The sequence below is a fragment of the Protopterus annectens genome, chromosome 3.part0 (genome assembly GCF_019279795.1).
Source record: "Protopterus annectens isolate FY-2018-M chromosome 3.part0, PAN1.0, whole genome shotgun sequence".
In the NCBI taxonomy this organism is placed as follows: domain Eukaryota; kingdom Metazoa; phylum Chordata; order Ceratodontiformes; family Protopteridae; genus Protopterus; species Protopterus annectens.
In genome coordinates this window covers 1,183,519,917-1,183,543,712 of record NC_056731.1, presented here as the reverse complement: position 1 = coordinate 1,183,543,712, position 23,796 = coordinate 1,183,519,917, and the positions used below count along the sequence as shown (strand labels likewise).

Sequence of the window (23,796 nt, the reverse complement as noted above, 5' to 3'; positions counted from 1 at the left end):
TAGCTTGTGGTGAAATTGCCAAGCTGAACTTGTGATGTTGTCATCTCAGAGGAAAGAAGCACCCCTATATAATTAATGACTATATCAGCCTTTGCTGCATAGCAATTGTATGCCTTTAACAAAATGCACACAACTTCCACAGCTGCCACCATCTGTGCTGTTTAAAATTACTAGTATACAATATGGTTTTAACCAACACTGTTACTTTTTATTCATAACATAGCATTTCTTTTACTATACCGGACTGTCCAGTGCCAGAAACAAGACAGGGTAGACTATCCTTGATACTACATAAAACAAGCATGCCTCTAATGAGTCTAAGAATTTACCCGGGATAAGATTATACAATTAATAGATTAATAAAGTAAAATCTTAAAACAACACTCATGCTTTGAAATGAGGCTACTGTCATCCAAGTCAACTTCAAAAAGCATATTTCCTCCTTTGAACAAATATCAGCGTTGTATTCACTGCATATAAAATATGTAAAGCGCAGTTAAATTTATCGACAACCTTTACTAAATTTCATACTCCAACATATCTCTAATATCTTGCCTTATGTCACACCTCCTGGAATTTCTGAAAATCAACTTTTGGAAGATCTGAGCAACTGCAGCATATGTGGGTCATTCCCCAGAAAGAAATATTAGTATACCATATGCAATGGTCACTACAGAAAAAAGTTTTATATGCAATTGTCTTACTGTTAAAGACGTTTTGTGGACAGGGTTATTCACACAAAGGAAAGTAGGAATGAGTGCCTTCTTTGTGGCTATATGGTTATCAACGAGGATGGCCAGAAATGTTTTACAAGCTATTCTGTTTAAAAAGGTGGTGCACATGACTTACGCTCCTTAGTCATGAAAACATTATTATTTCTGATAGGAGATGAAGATGGTTTACTTACAGGCATGCATACTCTTTTCAGCATCTTGGGTGGGACTAACAGCTTTGGCCTGATTGTTCTCTATGTTTACAATCTAAAAAAGAAAGACAGAAATCTTTAATTTTTAAGACTGCAATTAAAGTATTCAGTCCACATTAGACACTAAAATCTTTCAGCCAACATTTACATGAAGCACTACTCATATTGCAACTCTGCCTCTCATTCATATACTGCAAAATAGTGCCAAACACTTTTTGTATCTCACAATCATTTGCAACTATTACATGTGGATGGATATAGTGCATGAAGAAAAACTATTGCATGTAATGCATAGCATTTTTCAAACTACATATATTAAGATAAAAAAGGATCCAAAACGAATATGATTACACAGGATATATATATATATATATATATATATATATATATATATATATATATATATATATATATATATATATATATATACACACACACACACATATGTATCTATATATCAGTGGTGGCTGGTCACTTCAAATCAAAAGGGGGCTGCAGGAGACAGGTGAATGGGTGGGGTCAATGGGAAGGGGTGCAGCCAACTAGAAAGGGGAGGAGCTATGCTCAAAACCACAAAAACTGGAACTTTAATTAAATACGCTGCCAGGGTGCCAAACCGTCATTATGAGAGTCCAATCAAGACAAAATGAAGTGTAGAAGAAAAAAATATTTCAATGTATTGGCTGCATGACAGCTTACTTAATAGATGGAAATAAAAAAATTAATTACTTTTTAAATACATTACTGGAATGCCAGTCAAAGTCAAGTATAAGAAAAACAAGCAGCACTCAACTCAAACCACTTCTCCTTGCACTGCAGTTCTAATTATAACTTATATTCAGCTTTATAAAAGTACCAAGTAGCATGCTGAAAATAGCAATCTCTGTGATACCCCCACTTGTAAAAATGTTTCTTATCCAAAAAAGACCTGTTGCCTGACAACAACTATCTACTTGTTTCATGGGGAAAACATGATCAAAGTAAAAAATGAACAGGAAACAAGAAACAAGCTCAAGAAAAATTGCTTAAAGGATTACTGCACAGGTTATGGTCCACACATGATAGATTTGCATTCTGTTTAGTTTATGGGTAATGCCTGCAAAGATGACTGCAAGCTTCTTAAAATACAGTAATCCTGTCCTTTAATACAAATACTGTCATATGCATTTCAATACCCAAGGCTTATACGTTATCTAGTTATGCAAGTATTCTCTGCATGGCAACAACAAAAATGCGTTCAGTGTTGGTAATTCTTTAACAGTATGCTTATTAAAGCTTACTTGCATCTTACAATCTCAGACAAGCTTACCTGATGGTCATGAAAGCATTGCTACTTAAACACAGAGCAACAGGCACTTTCTGAACAATAAAAACGTAAATCAACAGTATAAAAATATGACAGAAAACCAGAACATTCTGCAAAAACAAGCAAGGACAGATGAAAAGCCACTGTAGTGCTTGTCTACCTTGGATGGTGGGATACTCTGCACACTTACACTGCATAACTGGCTCCTTGCCTTGCTTGGACACATCCAGAGTCACTACATGGGGGGGTGTGGTGCAACAAGTATGTCACAATTTGAAATGTCTCTTGCTGACTGTGATGGCCCTGACACATTTGTCATACCTCTCAACCTCATTGCAAGGAATCCGGACAAAGCCATACATAGAAGTGGGACAAAGGCCCAAAAATAAGGGCAATATTTAAATATTGCTCTTATAAACTTTCTAATAGAACAGCTGGTCTTGCATTAGTATGAATTTTCTGAAGGGTATGAAATTTGAAACTCAAATGTCTGTCATTATTTTCTAACTTCACTCTTTAATGATTTGCCTCTAATTTTCCAGAAAAACACATTTTTTTTAAAAATGGACCAAAAATATGATGCAAACATATACAGTAGCTACACAATACAGCTGGGAAGCTGTCAAAGAAAGGACACTTTTTTAAATATTAGTACTGTTAACTTGAGGAAATAAACAAATCTACACACATTTCTGAAATAAAAGTAATCTATAACTCTGATTACTACAGTTATTTATTAATTGTAAACCCTCCATATTTTCTTCCAAAATTGCCATTTTGTTGGAGGGATTATTTGAGGGAAAGCAACATTTTGAGCCAAAATCAGGGACAGTTGAGAGGTTTGGATATGCATAATTCTATAAAGCAATTTATTTGCACGTACCTCTCAGCCTGTTAATGCAGGAAATCTGGACAAGGCCAAATATATTGGGGGAACATGCAAACAGTGCTAAATATTGCTCTTGTATAAACTTAGTAGATAGAATAACAGGTCTTGCTTTAGCATGCATTTTTCTGAAGGTTATGAAACTCAATGTCTGTCATTATTAAGTGACATAATTCCTAAATGATTTGCCAGAAAAACACAAATTTTATGAGGAACAAACAAAAAATAAGAAGCAAAAATCTATTCATTCTGTGAAAATCTGGACTGTTGAGAGGTATAGTTTAGCCGGGGCTGTCTGAGTTTGCCGCCCTTCCCCCTCACAAAGTCATGGTCAAATGGAGCCTCACCCCTGCAGCCATTCCAATGTCCCATTAGTTGGCTATTTCACCCCATTTACCATAAACACTGTAATGTGCATACTGCTTTACTTCTATGAAGATTTGGATTTAATTTGAAAGTTTTATTTTGCATTTTACAGCACAAAGACTAAGACATCTGGTAAACAATGCAATGCAGTCTCACAATGAAAATAGACTTAGGATTAAATCTTCTCTGCCCTTGAAACTCAGATTCATTGAAACAGCATTGAAATCCACATTCAAAGAAAATACATTTGGCTAGTATAAAGATTAACTTTGGTCTGTTCTCAAATGATAGGCCCCTTGCACACAAGACATACATGTGTTGTGTGATACACCTTCCTGATTGTATTAAATTATATTCCTTGTATAATACAGTACCAGTTGTTAGACGGTGTTTTAAGATGCATTGTTTTGAACATTTTTTTCCAGTAAACAATGAAACAAAATGCATGCACCAATAATGACAAAACTGACCGAGAACATTTCCATCATAAAAGTCTACTCAGACTTCTACAATCCACCAGTATCAGTAAATATGCACAATCTCTGCAGAAGTAAAAGTCATCTATAAAATTCCACATAGGTTTATAGGTTCATACTAGGCTATCTGCCCAAGGGCATTTATAAGCCTAGCCCATAGTTATGTGGCTTTCGCCACCCCTTTAGTTTGAATAAAACTATGCCTATTATTTTGTTGTGCCTCTGTCACGCAGTGACACTGAAGTAATCCCTGGGGTATATCTGCGATCTCCCATCCATTGGTCAAGATTCTCTTGAACAAGGCCAGCGAGGTGCTCTGCCTCACATGTACCGGGATTTTGTTCCACAGCATAGGGAGTCTCTGGGTGATGAATCTGTCCCTCCAGCACGTTCTATTAATAACCGTGTCAAGGTTTAAGTCTCCCGCCCTTGTGGTTCTGAGGGATCTAGATTTTTTGAGGTGAAGCATATTCATCAAATCTGGGTTTGACATGGCCTTATATGTCAGGCACAGGTCACCTCTGAGCAAGCGGTATGAGACTGAATAGAGCTGGAGTTCTTTCAGTCTGGCAGCATAAGACATATTTTGAGACCCTTTATCCTTTTGGTGAGGAACTTTTGGGGCCTTTCCAGCTGCTGCAGGTGTCGGGTCAGATACATTCCGAATGGGGCATTGTACTCAATCATAGGTCTAATGAGTGATGAGTACAGGGGCGATGACCTCCCTTGATCTAGATGTGAATCCCTTCATGATCAGGTGGGCAATGTAGAAGGTTTTCCTAACTACTTTAGCAACATGAGTGTCAAGCGAAAGGCTACTGTCAACCTGGGTCCCCAGATCCCTGATGACTTCTTCTGTGCTCAGTGGATTGCCACCTATATGGTAGCTAGGGGTAACCTTGTTTTTCCCGAAGGGTATGACTATGCATTTCTTGGCGTTTAACTTTAGGCCATGGCTCTGGCACCAGTTATCCATTTCTGTGAGGCCCTTCTGAAGGATATCTGTGTCAGATGTGTTTTCGACTATGGCACCCAGTTTGCAGTGATCTGCAAACTTTGTCAGCCATAACCCTCCTGTGTTTGCTTGTACTTCAGAAAAGTAGATGCCGAACAAGAGTGGACCCAGGACTGTGCCCTGTGGGACACCACTTGTGACAGGCTTTGAGTCTGACATGGCTCCAGCAACTCTGACCCTGTGGGTTCTGTCACTTAGCCAGTTTGCAACCCATCTTGTGATGTATGGGTTTATATTCAAGCTGATGAGTTTTTCGATGATACCTGAGTGGGGTATTGTGTCGAAGGCCTTTGCCAGGTCGAGGTAAACTGTATGGACTGCCTTTCCCTCATCAATGGCCTTGGTGACGGTCTCGAAAAAGTCAACCAAGTTTAAAAGGCATGATCTGCCTTTGACAAAGCCAAAGTGGGTTGGATCCAAAGTCTGCAAGTTCCCTATGTCTTTATTTATGAGTTCCATTATGATCCTCTCCATGGCTTTGCAGATAAGGCTTGTCAAGCTAATGGGACGGTAATTTCCAGGGTCGGTGGAGGCACCGCCCTTGTGAAGTGGGACCACAGTCGCCGTGCGCCACTCCTTGGGTACGTATCCTGAGGTGAGGCTAAGATTAAACAGCTGTCCTAACTGCGGGTTTAATTCCTCATTGAGTTTGTGGAGCACACAGCCGGGGACACCATCCGGTCCCATGGATGCTGTGTTTTTGCCTTGGAGAGAGCAGTTCTCACCTGGGTGTTGGAGATGTTTGGGGGCTACAATCCTCTGGTATAGATATCTCTCCTTTTGGGGAGTTTGCACTGAACCTGTCAGCCAGTATGTTGGCAATGTGTGTAGGTTCAGTAAACTTCACATCATTTTGAACTAATTCTGAGCATATCTGGGAGTTTCCTCCTAGGTTTCTAACATAGCTAAAGAAGGCCTTATGATTGTCTTTTGAGTCCTTGGTGATTTTTCTCTCAAAATTTGCCTTGGATGATTTTATGAGAGCTCTTAGTTTTTACTTATAATGATCAAAGGTGTCTTACCTTTCAAGGATTTTGCTCTATCTTGTAGTAGCTTCCTCCTTTTGTTGTAGAGCTTGTTTATGGCTGGGGTCCACCAGACTGGACGCTTGCCTTTGGTAAAAAGAGTCTTAGTTTTGTTTGGGATTGCCTGATCCATGCAGTCCTGTAGGTGCTGGTAGAAGGCATTTGTAAGTGATTCAGCGGTTTGAGTAATGTTTACCACTGGCTCAGGGGCCTTAAAGGAGACCACACTAGTTTTTAGAAGTGTGAAGTCAGCTTTTGAGAAGTTTTTTACTGTGGTCTTTTTTATTTCAGGTCGGGGCGGGATGAGGACCTCCAGCGAGATTAGTTTCTGATCTGATCTCACCAGTGAGGGGTATACTTCCGGTGTTGAACATTGTGATCCCATGTTCGTGATGATGAGATCAAGTATGTTTTCTCCTCTTGTGGGGATGGTGACTAGTTGTTCCATGGCATTTGAGTTTATGAACTCCAGGAACCTTTGGGCTAGAGTGTTTGGGCTTGAGTACTGTTCCCAGTCTATATTAGGGTAGTTGAAGTCACCTAGTATGATGGTGTTTGGAGATACATTTATCCCCTCCAATGTTTTCAGGAAGGCCATGTGAGGTTCCTGAGTTTGAGAGGGTGGCCTGTAACATGCTACAAATTGCAGAGCAGTCTTGCCTATGGTTAATTGCACCTGGATGGTCTCCGATGCATCATGCGTTGCCACCAACCTTGAGGTGTGGGAGTCCTTTATGAATATGGACACCCCCCTCCTTTCTTGGTGTTGTCCGGATTTTGGGGCCGGAACGCATGATATGAGGTGAAACCTGATAGTGCTGGGGTGCTCTCAGGAGCCTTGAACCAGGTTTCTGTCGCAGCACAGACATCGATGTTCTCCATACTGAGAAGGGCCTCGAGTGCGTGCATCTTGAGATTGAGACTTCTGGCATTGAGCAGCATTACCCTTAGTTTTTCCTTTTTGTGTTCTAGGGTGGTAGGTTTAGAATTTGAGCCTTGCCTAAAAGGCACTATGGGGTGGCAAGAGCCTTTGCCAATATCCGGAAGCCTAGGGGTGACAGGTGCAAGCCGTCCCTTGCAAAGCAGCGTGGCTTGTCCAGCATGTCATCCCAGGCAGACAGACATTGGATCCCCTTTGAATGACACCAGAATTTAAGCCAATTATTAAAGCTGATCATCTTATCACTGTATTGTGGCATCATTCTAGGTGAAGGTAGGATACTGCTCAAGGTCAGGGTCATACCTGCCTGGGCTACATAATCAGAGAGCTCCTCAATGTCTCTTTTCATGTAGTCCAAGGAGGTACGTCTCAGGTCGTTGACACCAGCGTGGACAATGACTGAGTCGTACTTGTACCTGCTGTTGAGAGACCTGAGTGCTTGCGTTATGTGGCGGATTCTAGCGCCCGACAGGCAGCTTACTGTGACCTTCTCCTTACTCAGTCTGGTGAGCGGGACGTCAGTGTGTCTGACTATGGAGTCACCTATGACAAGTATGTTTGGTGTTGTATTTGGCCTTAAGGGCAGTGACTGCTTTGCACACTGATTTTGTTGTTTATGTGTTGTTTGTGTGGTGTATTGAGTTTGCAGTTGCTTGGATGTCTGCTTTGGAGGCCTCTGCTGTTTAGGTCAATTTTTACTCAGAGCCTCCGAGTATGTCTTAGTGTGTTTATGTGTTTGATTCAGTGGTGTGGTTGAGTTATGTGAGACTGGTATTGTGGTGTGTGTAGTTGCCTTCTCCTCCTGCCTGGTCTTGCCAGTCCTGAGTTGAGAGAGCTCAGCCTCCAGTCTGGCTAAATAGCTGCATCTCTCACAAGTGTTAGTGTTACGTGGGAGGAGGAGAGGGTTGTCCGTGTACATGAGGCAATTGTAACATTGTCTCAGAATTCCCAGATTCACCAACTGGGCAGGAGAGGACGCCAGCATCTGACCCTTCGACATGCTAGAAAGAATTATTAGTTGGTATGAGACAGAAAAGTAGTGGGCTTAGCAGGGAAGTGGGCACTCCTGGGGGGTTTTGCTAGTGAGAGATTTGTATAATATAGGAGTGCTTGACCTGCAAAGAGAATGCTTATAAGACAAGGGATATGCTTATAAGACAAGTGCTGAGCTTTTTGACAAGAAAAGGCTAATTGGAACAAGTGCTGCACTTTTTAGTGAAGGTGTAAACTGTTTAGGTTCCTAACAGAGCAGTTCTAAGGGAAAAATTGAAGAACAGATTTTCTGGAGTCAGAAAGAGTTTAACCTTGTTTAACCGGCGCTGCCCGATGCTGCTCTAGTGGCAACTCAGCACTAATTCGCGCTAAAGCACGTTAAAGCGTGCTTGATAGCAGGGGCTGGAAAGAAGCAGGAATAGACCCAAAACGGACAACAAAACTACAGTTTCAAGTCAGTAACCACCTCTACGGGGGGGCATGGAAGAGTACAGTTTTGTACCTACCATAAATGTAGATGTTCGAGGATTCCATTGCTGCAGTCCTGACTATTGGGTATAGTCCGCGTCCCAGTCGGCCCGAATACCAGAGGTCATGGCGCGCATGACCAACTTCATTTCCTCAGTCTTTTCTTGCCCCAGATGTCAGAAGACCCAAAAGACAAGTCCCAAAAACAACCTGCACCAAAAAACATGTACAATATATACAACAATATATACAAAAATATAAGCATGTAAACTCACCTACACAACCACCCCTAAACACAGAGGGAAGGAGGGAGATGGAATCCTCGAACATCTACATTTATGGTAGGTACAAAACTGTACTATGTTCTTCTTCCATTGCTGCAGTCCTGGTAGAATCCCAAAGCAGAGGAAAGGGAGGCTGGCAAATTATAAGGAAGTAGGAGCTGATAACATGCCTTGCAAAACAGCAGTGGCAAAACCAGCCCTAGACTTAGAGTAGATAGGAAGATGATAATGCTTAGAGAAAGTATGCACTGAACTCCAAGTAGCTGCTTCCAAAATATCCTTAGTTGCCACCCCTTAGAAATGCTGTAGAAGTGGCAGTAGCCCTAGTGGAATGAGGCCTAATCCCAGCTGGAATCTCCTTGCCATGATGGGAATAACAAAATGCAATGCAAAAGCCAATCCACGAAATAGTTTGTTTTGACACAGGCTTGCCCTGTGAACTCAAGGCAAAAGAAACAAACAACTGCTGAGACTGCCTAAAATCCTTAGTCCTGCTTAAATAATATCTCAATTGCCTGTGTACATCTAAAGTGTGCAAAATCTTTTCCCCTTTATTTTGGGGATCTGCATAAAAAGTAGGCAAATGAATAGTTTGGTTTAAAGCCACACTAGAAACCACCTTAGGCATAAAGGAAGGATTAGTACGTAATGATACCCTATCCTTATGGAAAATCAAAAAGGCTCTACTGCCATAAGGGCCTGCAACTCAGACACCCTTCTTGCAGAAGTAATGGCCAACAGAAAAGCAGTCTTCCATGACAAGTATTTCAACTCAGCCGAGGCTCAAAAGGTTGTAGAGTAAGTTTTTCCAACACAAAATTGAGATCCCAAGCAGGAGTAGGAGCTCTACTTGGGGTCTTATATTCTTTGCCCTCTAAGAAACTGCTTGAACAAAGGATGCGAAAACAAAGGTGGGTCACAATCATAATGAGCTGAAATTGCTGCAGCATGAATCTTAATGGAAGAGAAGGACAAACCTTTGTCCAATAACTCAGTAAGATATTGAAGAGCCACACTCAAATTAGGCTCAGAAATCTCCAAATTCTTTGCTGTACTCCAAAATAAAAATCTCTTCCATTTGTCTGCACACCTTCCTTGTACTAGGTCTTCTAGCTTCCATAATCACATTTAAAACTTGCTGAGGAAGTTGAGACCTGCTGTGCTTCAAGAGAATATGCCAGGCTGTTAGATGAAGAGAGTGAAGCTTGACATTGAGCAGATGACCATCCTTTTGAGATAACAGATGAGGAATCGGAGGTAAAGGCCATGGGCTTCCTTACCAGACTCCGTAGTAGTGGATACCAGTGTTGCGAGGCCAATCTGGAGCTATCAAAATCATCCTTGGCCTGTCTTGTCTGACCTTTAATAAAACCTTTGGAAGAAGAGGCAGAGGTGGAAAGGCATAGACATGAAGGTTTTTCCAACTGAAAGACAGAGCATCCACTTTCCAAGCTGTGTGATGAAACCCCTTTGTGCAATACTTTGGCAGCTGGTGGTTTAGTGGAGAAGCGAACAGATCTATGTCTGGAGTTCCCCATGACACTGTCAATTTCTGAAATACATGAAGATCCAGTTTCCACTCGTGGGGATCCATGATTTGTCTGCTTAACACATCTGCTAGGGAGTTCTGTGCTCCTGGCAGAAACCTTGCCTGAAGAGTTAGTTGCAGGCTTAGCAGTCTCCCATAAAATCATTGCTTGCCTGCATAGAGGATAAGAATGTGTTCCCCTTGCTTGTTGATGTACCACATGACAGTTGTGTTGTCTGTTAGAATCAACACCTGCCCTGGAAGAAGTAACTCCTTGAAAGCCATCAATGCAAACTGGACTGCTAACATCTCCTTCATGTTGATATGTAGATGCTGTAGTCTGGCAGGCCACTTGTCTTGTATCCACTTTCCATTTAGATGAGCTCCCCAAGCAGTGTCCGAGGCATCTGTCGTTAAAATCTGACTCGCCTCTGGCGGGTCACAGAGAGTCCCTTGTTTAGGTGACATTCCTGAGCCCACCACAAGAATTCCTTTTGAAGGCAAGGTATTATTTGAATGACAGTGTCCAAATCCTGGCAGTGCTGTGTCCATACATTTTTGAGATACCATTGCAGCTTCCTCATATGCAGTTTGGCATTGGGAAGCACTAGAATACAAGATGCCATGAACCCTAATGCTTGAAGGACTGTCCTTGCAGTCAGCACGGACTGATGAGATAGTTGATGGAAGTAAAGTGACAGACTCTTTTGTTTGTCCGGGGTTAAAAAGGCCATCTGGGCTGCTGTATTCAGTCTCACACCCAGAAAGCACATGTCTTGAGAGGGTACTAGACTGGACTTTATTTCGTTCACAGAATACCCCAGGCATCTTAGCACTGCTATGACATATTCCAGATGCTGTAGAAGGTCTTCCTTTTCTTGAGCCAGAATCAGGCAGTCGTCCAAGTAAGGATAGATTTGAATGCCTTGAAGCCTGAAGTAAGCTATCACTGGAGCCAGAACCTTTGTGAATACTCTGGGCAGTAGATAAGCCAAAGGGCAATGCAGAGAACTGATAATGAAAATCTCCAGTTCGAAACCGCAGATACTTTCTGCAACCTAGCCTTATAGGCACATGAAGGTAAGCTTCCTTGAGATCCAAAGTTACCATCCAGTGATCTTTGCCCAGCAGAGGTAACAGTTGTTGTAACGTCAACATCTTGAACTTGGGAATGTCCAGATAAGTGTTGAAGATAGATAAATCCAAAATTGGTCTCCACGTGTTCCCCTTCTTTGGTACTAGGAACAGGCGAGAATAAAATCCGAAGCCCCTTTCTGATACAGGGACTGGCTGAATGGCCCTATCTGGAGTAACTGAGAAATTTGCTTGTGAGCCTCTTTTCTTTGTGGAGGAGGAACATCTGGCATGCCTTTGAAAGGGGGCAGTGTGTGGAAATAAAATCTGTAACCGTGATGAATGATATCCAGCACCCATCTGTCTTGAGTGACTAAATCCCAATTTTCTTTGAAAAGAGACAGTCTTCCTCCCAAAGGAGCTGCCAGGCGAGAATCCACTGGCAGCTGAAAAGGCAGGTCATTGGGTCTGCTTACGAAAGGACTGACCCCTGCCCTCACCAGAAGTCTGAGCAGGTGAACTGTCTGATCTAGGCCTAAACGAACCTTGAGCCCTGCCCCTACCACGTCTAGACCTACCCCTAGACTGGGAACCATAAGCAGGATATGTCCACCCCTTAGCAGGCCAATTTCTACTAAACTTGGAGGCTGCACCTGCAAAAAATCTTTAACAGTCTGCATAGACTTAGCCTTGTCCTCCATTTTCTTTAAAACTGCTTCCACAGGCGGTCCAAACAACACATCAGACTGTAAAGGAGCATCCAAAATCCTGGTCTTAACATGCTCAGCTAAATTCTGATCCTTCAACCAGGCATGTCTGCGAAGAACAGAACTAGTAGCAGCCACCCTCGAGGAGGCCTGAACAGCATCAAAACCACACTGCAAAGAATGCTTACCCACTTGTGCAGACACATGAACCAAATCCAGCAATTCTTTACACTCAATACCTTCCGCCAAAGCATCCACCTTAGATTTCAATTGTGAAAGGAGATAATTCTGATATTTCAGCATATGAAACTGACAATTCAACCCTCATGGCTAGAGTGGAAGGCGATATACTTTCTTACCCCACCTATCCAAAGCCCTTGCCTCTTTATCAGAGGGTACAGGATTTTTAACCACAGAAGCTTTAACACCTTTAGGCCCCTGAGAAACAGTTTCTGGGTCCGCCCTAGGACTCTTAAACAAATACTTATGAGCTTGGGCACCCTATAATACCTATCAGGCTTAACAGGAGCAGGAGGCAAGGAGTCAGGGTTCAGGAAGCCTCTGCAAAACATCCTCCACCACATTCAACACAGGAGGAATAGCTAAGGGCCTATGCTGGGGTAAAAACAAGAATTCCCTAAGCCTTTTCCTGGAATCAGAGTAATCCTGGCCTTCCCATTTAAAGTGCTCCCTCATGGAGTGAAGAGTCTCTGAAAATGAAAAATCCTCAGGAGGAGAAGCTGTAGGAGTGGAATCATCCACATCAGAATCAGAATAAGTAGGAAACTCTTGCAAGTCTTCCACAGAAGACTCTGAAGCCTGTGAACACTGTTCAAAACTATCAAACTCCTGTTCCACCCTAGGCCTCTTATCAGGCGGGGCATAGAACCTCTAATCAGAGTAATCAAATCTTCTGCCATTTTAAGCATATGTTTCTTAGGCACAGAGCCCGAAATGCTAGGAGAAGCCCCCACAGAAGCTGAACTTGGCCTACCTCTAAAAGAAGCTTTGGCAACAGAAGGAGAGGCCCTAACTACCTTGGGAAGAGAGGGAAGAACAGTTACCTGAGAAGCCCCTCAGCCTGGCCTACCTCCTGAGAGGGCACATCCTGTAACAGTAAAGTATCTGCCTGAGACTCCATAGAGACTCCTGGCAAAACCTCTGGCTCCCTGAGCCTTCTAAAGAACCGACGTCCGGGACTGCGGTTCCTCACCCCTAGGCTTCACTGTTTTGTCCTTGCGCTTCTTGGATGAAGCGTCGGAGCATCCGGCGGCATATTATAATTGCTTCCCAAACACTAACCTAGCACAATCTAGCCTCCTCTTAATAGTGCGCTTGTTAAATCTAGCACAAGAGCGGCAACCAACAACGTCGTGCTCAGGCCCTAAACAAGGTATACACAATGTATGATAATCCCTATGCGGTATCTGCTTCCCACAAGAAATACAGTTATTCACTTTTTCTGACATCCGGTTAAATACTGAGGCAAGAAAAACCAAAATGTTCTACGGGTTACTTAGCCAACTCTGTTTCGGTCTGAAACTCCGGTTTCGAAAATCTCAGAACGCCAACCTGCACTCGCAAAATTGCTTCTGCATCGGACCATGCGGCAAAAAGACTGAGGAAATGACGTCGGTCATGCGCATTAGTACCCTGACGCGTCAGTCTAAAGCGCCATGACCGGCGTTATACTCTGGTATTCGGGCCGACTGGGACGCGGACTATACCCAATAGTCAGGACTGCAGCAATGGAAGACGAAGAACATCTGCTCAATGTTATTCACTGCCACTGATCAACACAGAGACCCTCCTTCAGCCCAAGCAAAAATGGCCTCACAGAAACTTTCAAACAGTTCAGGAACAGCAAGCCTGTAACTGAACTTTTTTAACTCTCAGAAAAGTGGGAAAAAGCAAGATTTTTTTTGTTTTTGTTTTTTACAGAGATAGCAGAGGTTCACAAGTAATATCAAGTTATAACAGTGCAGTAAATGACCCCACATAAGAGTGCTAGGTCAAGGACAGAAAATATGCAAGTTTTAAGAAAAAAACGATTTAAAATTAAGTGCAAACAGGAAATTCAGCAAACAGCTTTTGGTTGTGCTCTAAATACAGCTACTAATACAGAAATCAAGTTTAACAAGCCAGAAAATGCTCAAGCTAGGCAGCTATGCAGAAAAACTTAGCAAATAAACAGAGAAAAAATACTTAAAATCTCAAAAGTGGCTCCTTTCTTCTCTCAGCGTTTTTTTCCTCTTGGAGGATGCTTCCATTAAAGAGATCTGTAACTAATGAAGAGGTTGCTGCTAGCAAACAACTTTATATTGCATTGTTTCATCTACAAATAAAGTGCCTGTATCTTCGCCAAAGATGACATTCTCAGTACAGCAGCATCTACCCCCTTGAGGTGTAGAACCCACAGCCATCTGCATCAAAAGCAAGTACACTACCTGTTGTGCTATTAACAATGCAAGCAGACATAGCATAAGCAGCATTAAACTTCTCTTCCCCTGCAGCTCTCAGCTCCTTGTAAAATCTACTTGACACGCAACTGTATCTCTCAACTTCGCAGCACAAAAAATCTGGAAAAAGCAAACATTTATTGGTGGGGAGACAAAAGCCGAAAAACCAGGTACACATTTTAAAAATTGCTTATATAATCTTGGGAAGTTGCTAATATAAAATGCTGTGTTACCACCATACATTTCACTGCCAAGTCTTGAACCCAGGATCCTGTGCAAAACAGTCAGAGCAACATGCCACTATGCCATATCTGCTGTTTTATGAAAGAGAGGAAGACTGAAACTTAAATGGCTGCCATTTAGTGAATTCAGTTCTCACCATAGCTGTCAACCTCTTAGCACAAAACAACTGGACAAAGCCAGTAATGGGGGAATACAACCCTCTAACATATTCAGTGAATTCAGTTCTCACCATAGCTCTCAACCTTAGCACAAAAAACCTGGACAAAGCCAATAATGGGGGAATACATACCCAAAAATAGTGACATATTTTAAATATTCATCTCATAAACTTAGAAAATTGCTAGAATAAAAGGTTTTCTGTTACTACGTACTTTCTGAAGAATATGAAGTCTGAAATTTAAATGCCTGTTAATTTTATTTAGCATTTGTTAAACAGGAAAGTCTGACTTGGAACAAAAGCCAATTTTCAGCAGAAGCCCAGGGAGAAATACTGCAGACACAGGTCTTTGTAACATGGGAGGACACCAGAGCAAACGCACACAAGCACAGGTAGAACATGCAAACTCAACACAGAAGGCCCTCCAGCCAAGAATCAAACCAGAGAACCTCTAGCTGTGAGGCAACAATGCTACCACTGTACCATCAACTATCTAAGGCATTACAAGTTCAGAAACCACAGATTTTATGATGAACAGAACAGAACAAAATATGAGGTAAAAATCTGCAAAAGTTTCACAGATGATGGTGGGTAGGGAATTCAGGCTCTTGTTACCTAAACCCAGGGTACAGGGTTCAAGCTTGAGGTATTCTTCAACCACCAGGAGCAGGTATCCTGAGTTCTCTCTCGATAGCCACCAGTATAAATCAACTGGGGCATCACACACACATACACGCACTACCTGCAATGTTTCATCTGCTTGAGCTGCTGGCTCTGCAAAATAAAATGCAAAGCTGCTATGAGGCTCTGCAAAATAAAATCCAAACCTGGCTCTGCAAATTCCAAACAGCTTTGTATACATTTGTGCACAGCAGAATGCACACTTCAAGTTTCCTATTTACGAATGTTCCATTCCAAGACTGTTGACCTTGCAGTCTGATCCCCTTCCAGTCTATGCGGTTAACACTGCATAGACTTCTGAGGCATCAGCAGTCTGCTGCCTTCTTCCTGAATCTGGACTGGTAAGGCAGCAGTCTGGATTCACTTTCTATGTGAAGTTATTGGATTGTACCAGTGGTACACAGCTGGGGGGGGCTGCAGTCCTGCAGTCCGATATCACGAGCCGCCACTGCTATATATATATATATATATATATATATATATATATATATATATATATATATCTATATATATATCTATATATACATATATATATATAAAATCTCTCTAGTGGGTCTATTTTATGTCCTCGAAAAGGTGGTTCAGTGAATGGCATTTACATCGAAAATGCCGGTCAACAAACCCGCTCTTGTGGGGGGCTGCACCCCCCCACACCCCTGCTAATTATATATACCAACTCAGAGATCACACTACAGTGAGGAAAAGGACAAATTTTCTGATTTTCACTGTACAGCGATCTCGCTTTGAAAATTTCGTTGACTGGCATTTTCATTGTACATGCCATTCACTTAACTGCCTTTTCAAGGACAAAATACAGACCCATATATATATATATATATATATATATATATATATATATATATATATATATATATATAAGCATCTGAAATCTCCTCCCAAGTTCATGACCTTGTTGAAGCAAAAGTATTTTGAATATGTATGTAACACTTGGAGCTATGCTGTCTTAACTCTTGTGCTCCTACTACCACAAAAAATAGAAATGAAAGATACGACTTCCTAAGTAGATTTATCTGAAGAATCAGAGCATACTGTCTAGACCACAGGTAGAGAAAAATCCCTGCAGCTACACCTGGAAGCAGTATTTTCCAGCAAACACCTGATAGCTGGGTGATTTATATATCCTATCTGGGCTTGGAGCCTGTGACAGACCAAAATGCTGCTAGACCAGCTTGTCTAGCTGGAATGTTGCAAATAATTATATGTCACTTGAAAATATTAATATGGTTTATATAGAAATGTGACACTGCCAACCCAGCCAGCTGGAATTTTGTAAATAATATGTCTTTTGTGAATATTAATATGACCCATAGGCTTATCTTACAAATGTAAGTGAACTATATTGTTATGTGTATTTTAAACTACTGGTGCAAAAGAGGGTTTTGTATTGTATGTTATGTACTGAGCTTCAAGAATGTAACCACAGTGTACCCTACTGGAAAAGAACAGAAATGTATATAACCTATATACCTGTGCAAATGTAGGTTTTCATAGTAGAAGTTGGAACATACAGCATTAACGTACAAAACTTCAAGAAAATAAGTTGAAAAGTAGAGAGTTTTATAATGCGCTTTAAAGTTAGTTAATACAGCAAGAAGACAGGATGTCTACAGCTAGAAGTTCTTTCTATTGTCTTGAAAAAAACAGAAATTACTAGGTTTCAAACGTAATGTGTTTTTATTGCTCTGTGACTTCCTAGCAGCTGCACATCTGAGAGAGAAGTATTTTTGACACAGAGGTGCTAAATTTTAAGTTTCTGTTAGCCTGGGAACTGGAAGCAGGTGACAAATAATGATGTCATCCAGCTGACCCAACAGTAATCTTTTGATATTAATTTAAGAACTATCTTTCAGAGAAAGTCTGTGCATTTTGCATCTTGTCTTTGGACCTGAAAACATCCATTCAGCACTTCTCATCTGTATTTGCCTTGCTCTGTAAGATTTAGGTATAGTATTTCTTTTAAAGATAGTTAGGAATATAGTAATGATTAGTTTAGATGTTTTCTGTATTTATTTGAGACTGTCCTGCAATGTTGTTTTAAAATATTTCCTGTAATTCTGAACTCTGTAGTTACTGTATTGATTATTGTCTTGTTCTTTTATTATTTACTATTTATCAAATATATTTAAACATTTTAATTGTGGCTGATTTGTTTATAGATATTTAAGCTCTTAGGGTACTTGCATATGTATTTGGTGACACTGCACAGGCCCACTCAGTCTTGCAAGACTTGGTCACACTTACCATTTAGATAGTAGTAACATCACACAGTAGGATTGTTCACCCTTTGGTAAGGGCCTTATAGTAGCTGATAAGTAAGGGTGGCTGGTGGCAGTGATAACTACCTTATAACCAGGGCAGAAGATGGCATAGTTAGTAAACCTGTGCCAGCCTTCCCCAGGAGAGTCTGTGCGTTTTGTATATAAATCAAATCTCAAATTGGGTGTGTGTCAGCTACTTGGGCAGGGACATGAAGCACTGGCTGCACAGAGAGGGTGCTGGAGGTTTTGGCTTAACCACTTGGCTGAGATCGTAAACCTTATAGCTGTGCCAGTGGGGAGTGTTATTGGGGATCTGGAGAAAGAGGGAAAAAAACAGCCCCAGACTGACTGTGATCTCTGTGTGCTCTTAAGGGAAATTGTACTTTACTGTGTGTGTGTGTACTTGTCATCCTCCTAATGTGCATATCCCTCACTGGTGCGAGTGGTGAGAATTGAGGATCCTTGATTACTGGGCCAGTGCAGGGGCGTCACAGAGCCATCATGTGAGCTCAACACCTGCAAGGTGAAGGATGGCAGGTTAGAGCCATTAAGCATTCAAGTGGCAAACTGGAATGAGATGAAATGAAATGGACTGCAAGCAGTTAATAAATGGCTGTTTGATGGGTCAGGGAACTCTACTGCATTGTCTGTGAAGCAGCCAAACCTTCTATGAGAAATTGAGAAGTACCAGCTAGACTTGGCGTTTCTACCTCTACACATGGTGCTGGTTCTGCAACTAGTCTTCTCAGCAAGGGATTCTCTCTTCTATTTGGTGACTTCATTTTGTGAGAGGCCCTGAGCAAGTGCAGGAATACTCAGAAGTCACTTCAATGCGACTATGAGCTGAAGAAATGAACTCCCTGTATGAGGAGCCGAACAAGCTTCACTGAGCATTTTGGTATCTTCCAATCCATGGCTGCAATACTTGGGAGTAACAGATAATCCAATCCTTTGCAGTCTTACTAGGACACATCAATGGTCATGAGGTAAATAATGGGAAAGCCAGTCCAAATAATGGGAAACATAGTCAAGGGATTCAGAGTACAGCTTGCCTGAACTGAACCAAAATGCTATATTGATTTTGGACTTCTGGGCTCAAGACTGATTAACTATAAACATCATGTTTAAGGGTTACCAAATTACTATGGTCTCAGTGAGGAAAAACTTTATGACTTCAGACTGGAAGGTAAATGTTCTCCCACCTCCAGTCAAAAGAGATGCAGTACTCACCATATTACCAGTAATACAAAAATCCAAGGCTTTATTTACGATGAGCAAAAATGTTATTTTTCTCAAATAAGTTAAATTATTAACATTCAGTGCTAGAAAACTTATCTCTACTCCTCAACATAGTATTTCTTCCCAGTTCCTAACTATATAATATTAGAAACAGTCTAAGTGCTCATTTACTGTACCACATTTTGGATATCAGTTAGCTTTTCTAAATTCAGATACATGATTTTATATTGTTTAAGCTCAGACAAATTCAAAGAACCGAGGAACATATATTGCAAAACTATTTTCAAAAATATAACTAAAGAACAATCTTAACTTTGCTTAATAATGCAATAGTTAAATCTACTATACAATTTTTTACCCACTGTAATATACCAGCTTCCCTATATTTGTTTTATCACTTTAAACAAAGGCAAACATGCATTTATATAAAAAAAAAACAATACATTAACAATTTCTTAATTACAAACTGATTTATTTGTACAACTATTAATCTAGCATCACATAAATAGCTCACTTCTTGTCTTCCTTTAAATTTTACTTCTCCAAAACATTATTCAGAATGTATTGTTCCCACAGTTCACATTTTTTCTATGTAATTTGCTCCTACCCTTTCCTAAGGATCCCACTTACAGTTTATGTTACAATATTCAGTACTTCAAATACTCTCTAGTTCAGATTTTGATTTCCATTTTCTGGAATCTTTTTTTGGGCAGCCACCAGGATTAAATTTAACACGTTACTATTTCTAGGCAAGTCAGATCTTATATCCCAACCTAAAAAATTATTTCCTTACTTATACCCATTTGCTCACCAACTATTTCTGAAAGGGTACTCTGCAAGGAATTTTTGAAGTCTGCCAACTCGTTATACTCACACCTCCAACATTTTCCATCTGCCTGAGGAAAAACATATTTGGAGTAAGCTTAGAGCATAAAAATACCTATGCAAACACTTCCAAGCAAAAATCCTAAATCTTCAACATTGTTGCATACTTGAGAGCCATAAACGTCCTCCCACTGCTTCCTTTTGAATTGCTTATACAATCTGTCTTCCCAATCTTTTCTAACCTCTTAATTGATTCCTACAGTTATCATGCAATGTTCTATATGTCCTACTAATCACCCCTTTAACAGCAACTTCTACACTATACTCAACTAAAAATTCTACCGTAGCAGGTCTTTCAAGATTCCCTTATCCCTTTCACAATACTCAGATATTAATCAATGATGGGGAAGGCAGCCTGCAGTCCAAATGTCTTCTTGGGCTCTTACATTCCATTATATCCTTCTAGTCATTTGCTCTCAATACGTTGGCTCCCTTCGCCAGTTGTTTTCCAATAAATTTGAGGCCCCTCTTACCCCTAATTTCAGTCAGCCCTATCAGCAACATCTTTCTTCATTCTTGTGTTGGCTTAGTTCTTAGAATACTTTCTGTAAATTTATGAATACAAAGTTCTGCATGGCTGTTATTCTCCCTAAAGATCTGCATCCAAAATTGCGCTCACCTTAGTTTTTGAATTTCACCGCTAGTTTCATCAGCATCCCTTTCTACTTTGATTTACAGCTTTCTGCTTGTGTAATGTATGTGAGCCTTAACTGTGTAGTTCTAAAACATCCCTTCAAAACAGGTAATCCTAAACCACCTTACTCTGTTGGGAAGGATTAACTTACCCAGTTGACCCTTGTCCTTCTCTCCTCCTCACCTCCCAGATCAACTACTTCAACTCATTACTTTCCACAATGTCTCCTCTGTTTGATAAAAATATGCCTGACCTGTATATAAAACTAAAGGGACTAAAAACATTTTCACTGCTTGTATATTGCTATCTATATTCATAAGCAAGAACTTCTAGTTTCTCAGTTTTTGTATTATCTTTTTAGTCTCTTACCACATTTCCTTAGCTGCCATAACAGAATCATTTTAATCCATACCCTAAGTAGCCGAAAGACAAACCTTAAGTACTTCATGTTATAATGTTTCCATAAATATTGGTATTGCTGGGCCACATTCATGTATGGCTATATATTTTATGGTTATAGCCTTTGCTTTACATTTATTAATTTAATATCCTGTAAAGACTTGAAACTGTCCTAATATGTTCCACAACAATGAGATGCATTTTTCTGGTTTTATCAGGTACAAAATGATACCTGCAAATAAAGCCAACTTTTCTTGATTACCATACTAATTATCTCCCTGAATTTCTGAGTCTCTTATTTTGGGTCTACTTTATTTACACGAAAGCGTAAAATTGCAAATACATATGGATCGAACCATATGCATCAAAACTGCAAGCCGTCGAAAACTATAAACAGAAATCTCCATAGGTGGAGATTTCCATTTACTTCGGTGTAGGGCAATTTCGGAATTGGTATTTTAAGTAGCGGGGGTGTGGGGGGGTGCAGGTGTATTTTTTTCTTTATTAACTTTCAAACATTTAAGAGTTCGATGCATGTGTGTTGATCTTTATGCATTCAAACTTTTGAACGTTTGAGTTCATAAAATAGACACCTTATTTTCAATGCCAATGGATCTGAATATATGCAAATGAAGTGAAAACAGGACACCCCTGCCTGATTTCTCTGTTCAGATACAACTTGTCAGAAAGGAACCCTTCAATTTTAATATTTGGCCTCTGGTCTCTCATATATTCTCCTAACTAACCTTATTGAATCAGGGAATGCAAATGCATCCACTGCCCTACTCAAAATCCCAGCTTACTCAGTCAAAAGCTTTCTATGCATCAAGACCCACCAACAACAGTGTTATGTTCTTACACACTACTTCACGTTGGATCATTCTTCCGTTACTGTTGCCAAATGTTTGCCCTCCCTCCACAAAACCACACTGATCCATACCTAGCAATTTTGGCAATCATTTTTACCATTTTAGCTATAATAAACAAATGGGCCTAAATGAAGCTGGGTCTGATGAGTCTTCACTATCTTTAGGTATATTACAGCCATCACAGCTTTCTCCTAGGATATTGACATTTCCCTTCCTTTTAAAATACTGTTGAAAAATATACCTCCCAAATCTTTACCACTTTCTTCCCTCCTAGCTTCCAAACATCTGCAGGAATACCATCTATTTCTGGAGACTTCCCTACAGTTGTGCTTCTTGTTCTGTGAAATTTCACTTATTGTACAATAATTTAACCATTGTCAGCCCCTCTAAATAATTCCTGTTTTTCCTTAACCATCTATCTTTTCCTTTTATTCTTACCCCATTTTTAAACTCCACTTTCACTTTATTTCCTTTATCTCATTCACTAGCTATAACTTTTGAATAAATTTCTGTCTTCTCTAATAACCCCCAAATAATTTCTACTACCCATTCCTTATATTCCTCTTTTTTTAACAGGCACGTGGGGAAGCATCAGTGAGTCATTTATAGTTCGTTATAACCAGGAAAAGCAGAAAGACACTACAACAGCCCTGTATTTTATCTTAATGGTTATTGTTGCAGTTATAGATCCCCCTCCCATGGATCATGACACGCATGAAGCCTACTAGACCAAACTGGAGATGATCCAAATATTACCAACACTCTGGTTATGGTGGATTTCAATTATCCCGCCATCAACTGAGAAACCTATCCTAGCCCTAACCCGCTAGTGCAAAAGTTCCTTGACTTTGTTAATGCCCTGGAATAAATTGTTCATACACCGACAAGAGAAACATACTAGATCTGGTCCTCACTAACATGTCAAACAGATGCACTACTGCAACTGTCGGACACTTATATTAGTTAAATATGACCATAAATCAGTCACCTTTAAGATGACACTAACACCAGAACTTACAAAGGGTGAAATCAGACTAAAAACCTTCACCGATGCAAACTATACAGTCCTAGGTGAAGATATAAATGCGTTCCAAGCCCTACCCCAGCCAAAAGTGGTAACTACACCACAGCTTACACTAAAGCCCTGTACAATCACTAGCATAAGTGCATAAACTTGCCTGGACCAGAAAGAATCAAAGCCAGAGTGTCAAGTAAAAACAAGCTGCCATGGTGGACATCCAGCATCAACAAACTTTATAAAAAACACAAAAAGTTGCTGTCCATGAAAATAAAACTAATACCCCAACAATGGAAAAACACCCTCCTCAGCCTCAACAGGCAAATAAGACAACTTGTCAAATCCCCTAAGTGCCTCTGAGAAAAACTACGATAACACACCCAAGTATAACCATAAGGCCTTTTACAGCTATGTACATAGCCTAAAAGGTAGGACCCAAGCATGTGAAGAACCGGTGACCAACGGTATCGCACACACCAACACCACAGAGATAGCAAACTTGCTAGTGGATAGATTTAGCGAAAATTTTACCTCCCCATCTCGTCCAAATCTATCAGAAACTTTGCCCCAAATACCCCCCCCCCCCCACACACACACACACACACATCTGAAAAACAGGTTATCAAAGCCTTGTTTAAGGTGAAAAACACGCAATCTTTTAACCAGGCAAAAACATTAACTAGCATCAGCATTATCTACCTTTTTCAGTCACAGTCTAACCACAGGCTTTGTTCCTTCAGAATAGAGAACAGCAACAATTATCTCCTTCACAAAGATGGCCTAGCAAGAGACCCAAGGAATTACAAACTCATAAGCTTGACCGGCTTCATCTAGAAAGCCTAGAACACATCATTATAGACCTCATAAATGAATACATAGGCAACTTCCAAACCCTGGATCCTACGCAATTTTGCTTCATCAAGGGCAGAACCCGCCTGTC

The 23,796-nt window shown here is 40.6% G+C and overlaps 1 protein-coding gene across 1 annotated transcript in view; it reads right to left on the bottom strand.

Moving 5' to 3' along the window:
• Positions 1-23,796, bottom strand: part of LOC122797014 (synaptonemal complex protein 2-like) — a 1,143,152-nt gene that overhangs the window by 971,187 nt on the left and 148,169 nt on the right. The window contains exon 4 of the mRNA XM_044065784.1: positions 908-980. Within this exon, the coding sequence (XP_043921719.1) occupies positions 908-980 (73 nt within the window). The remainder of the gene's footprint in view (positions 1-907; positions 981-23,796) is intronic.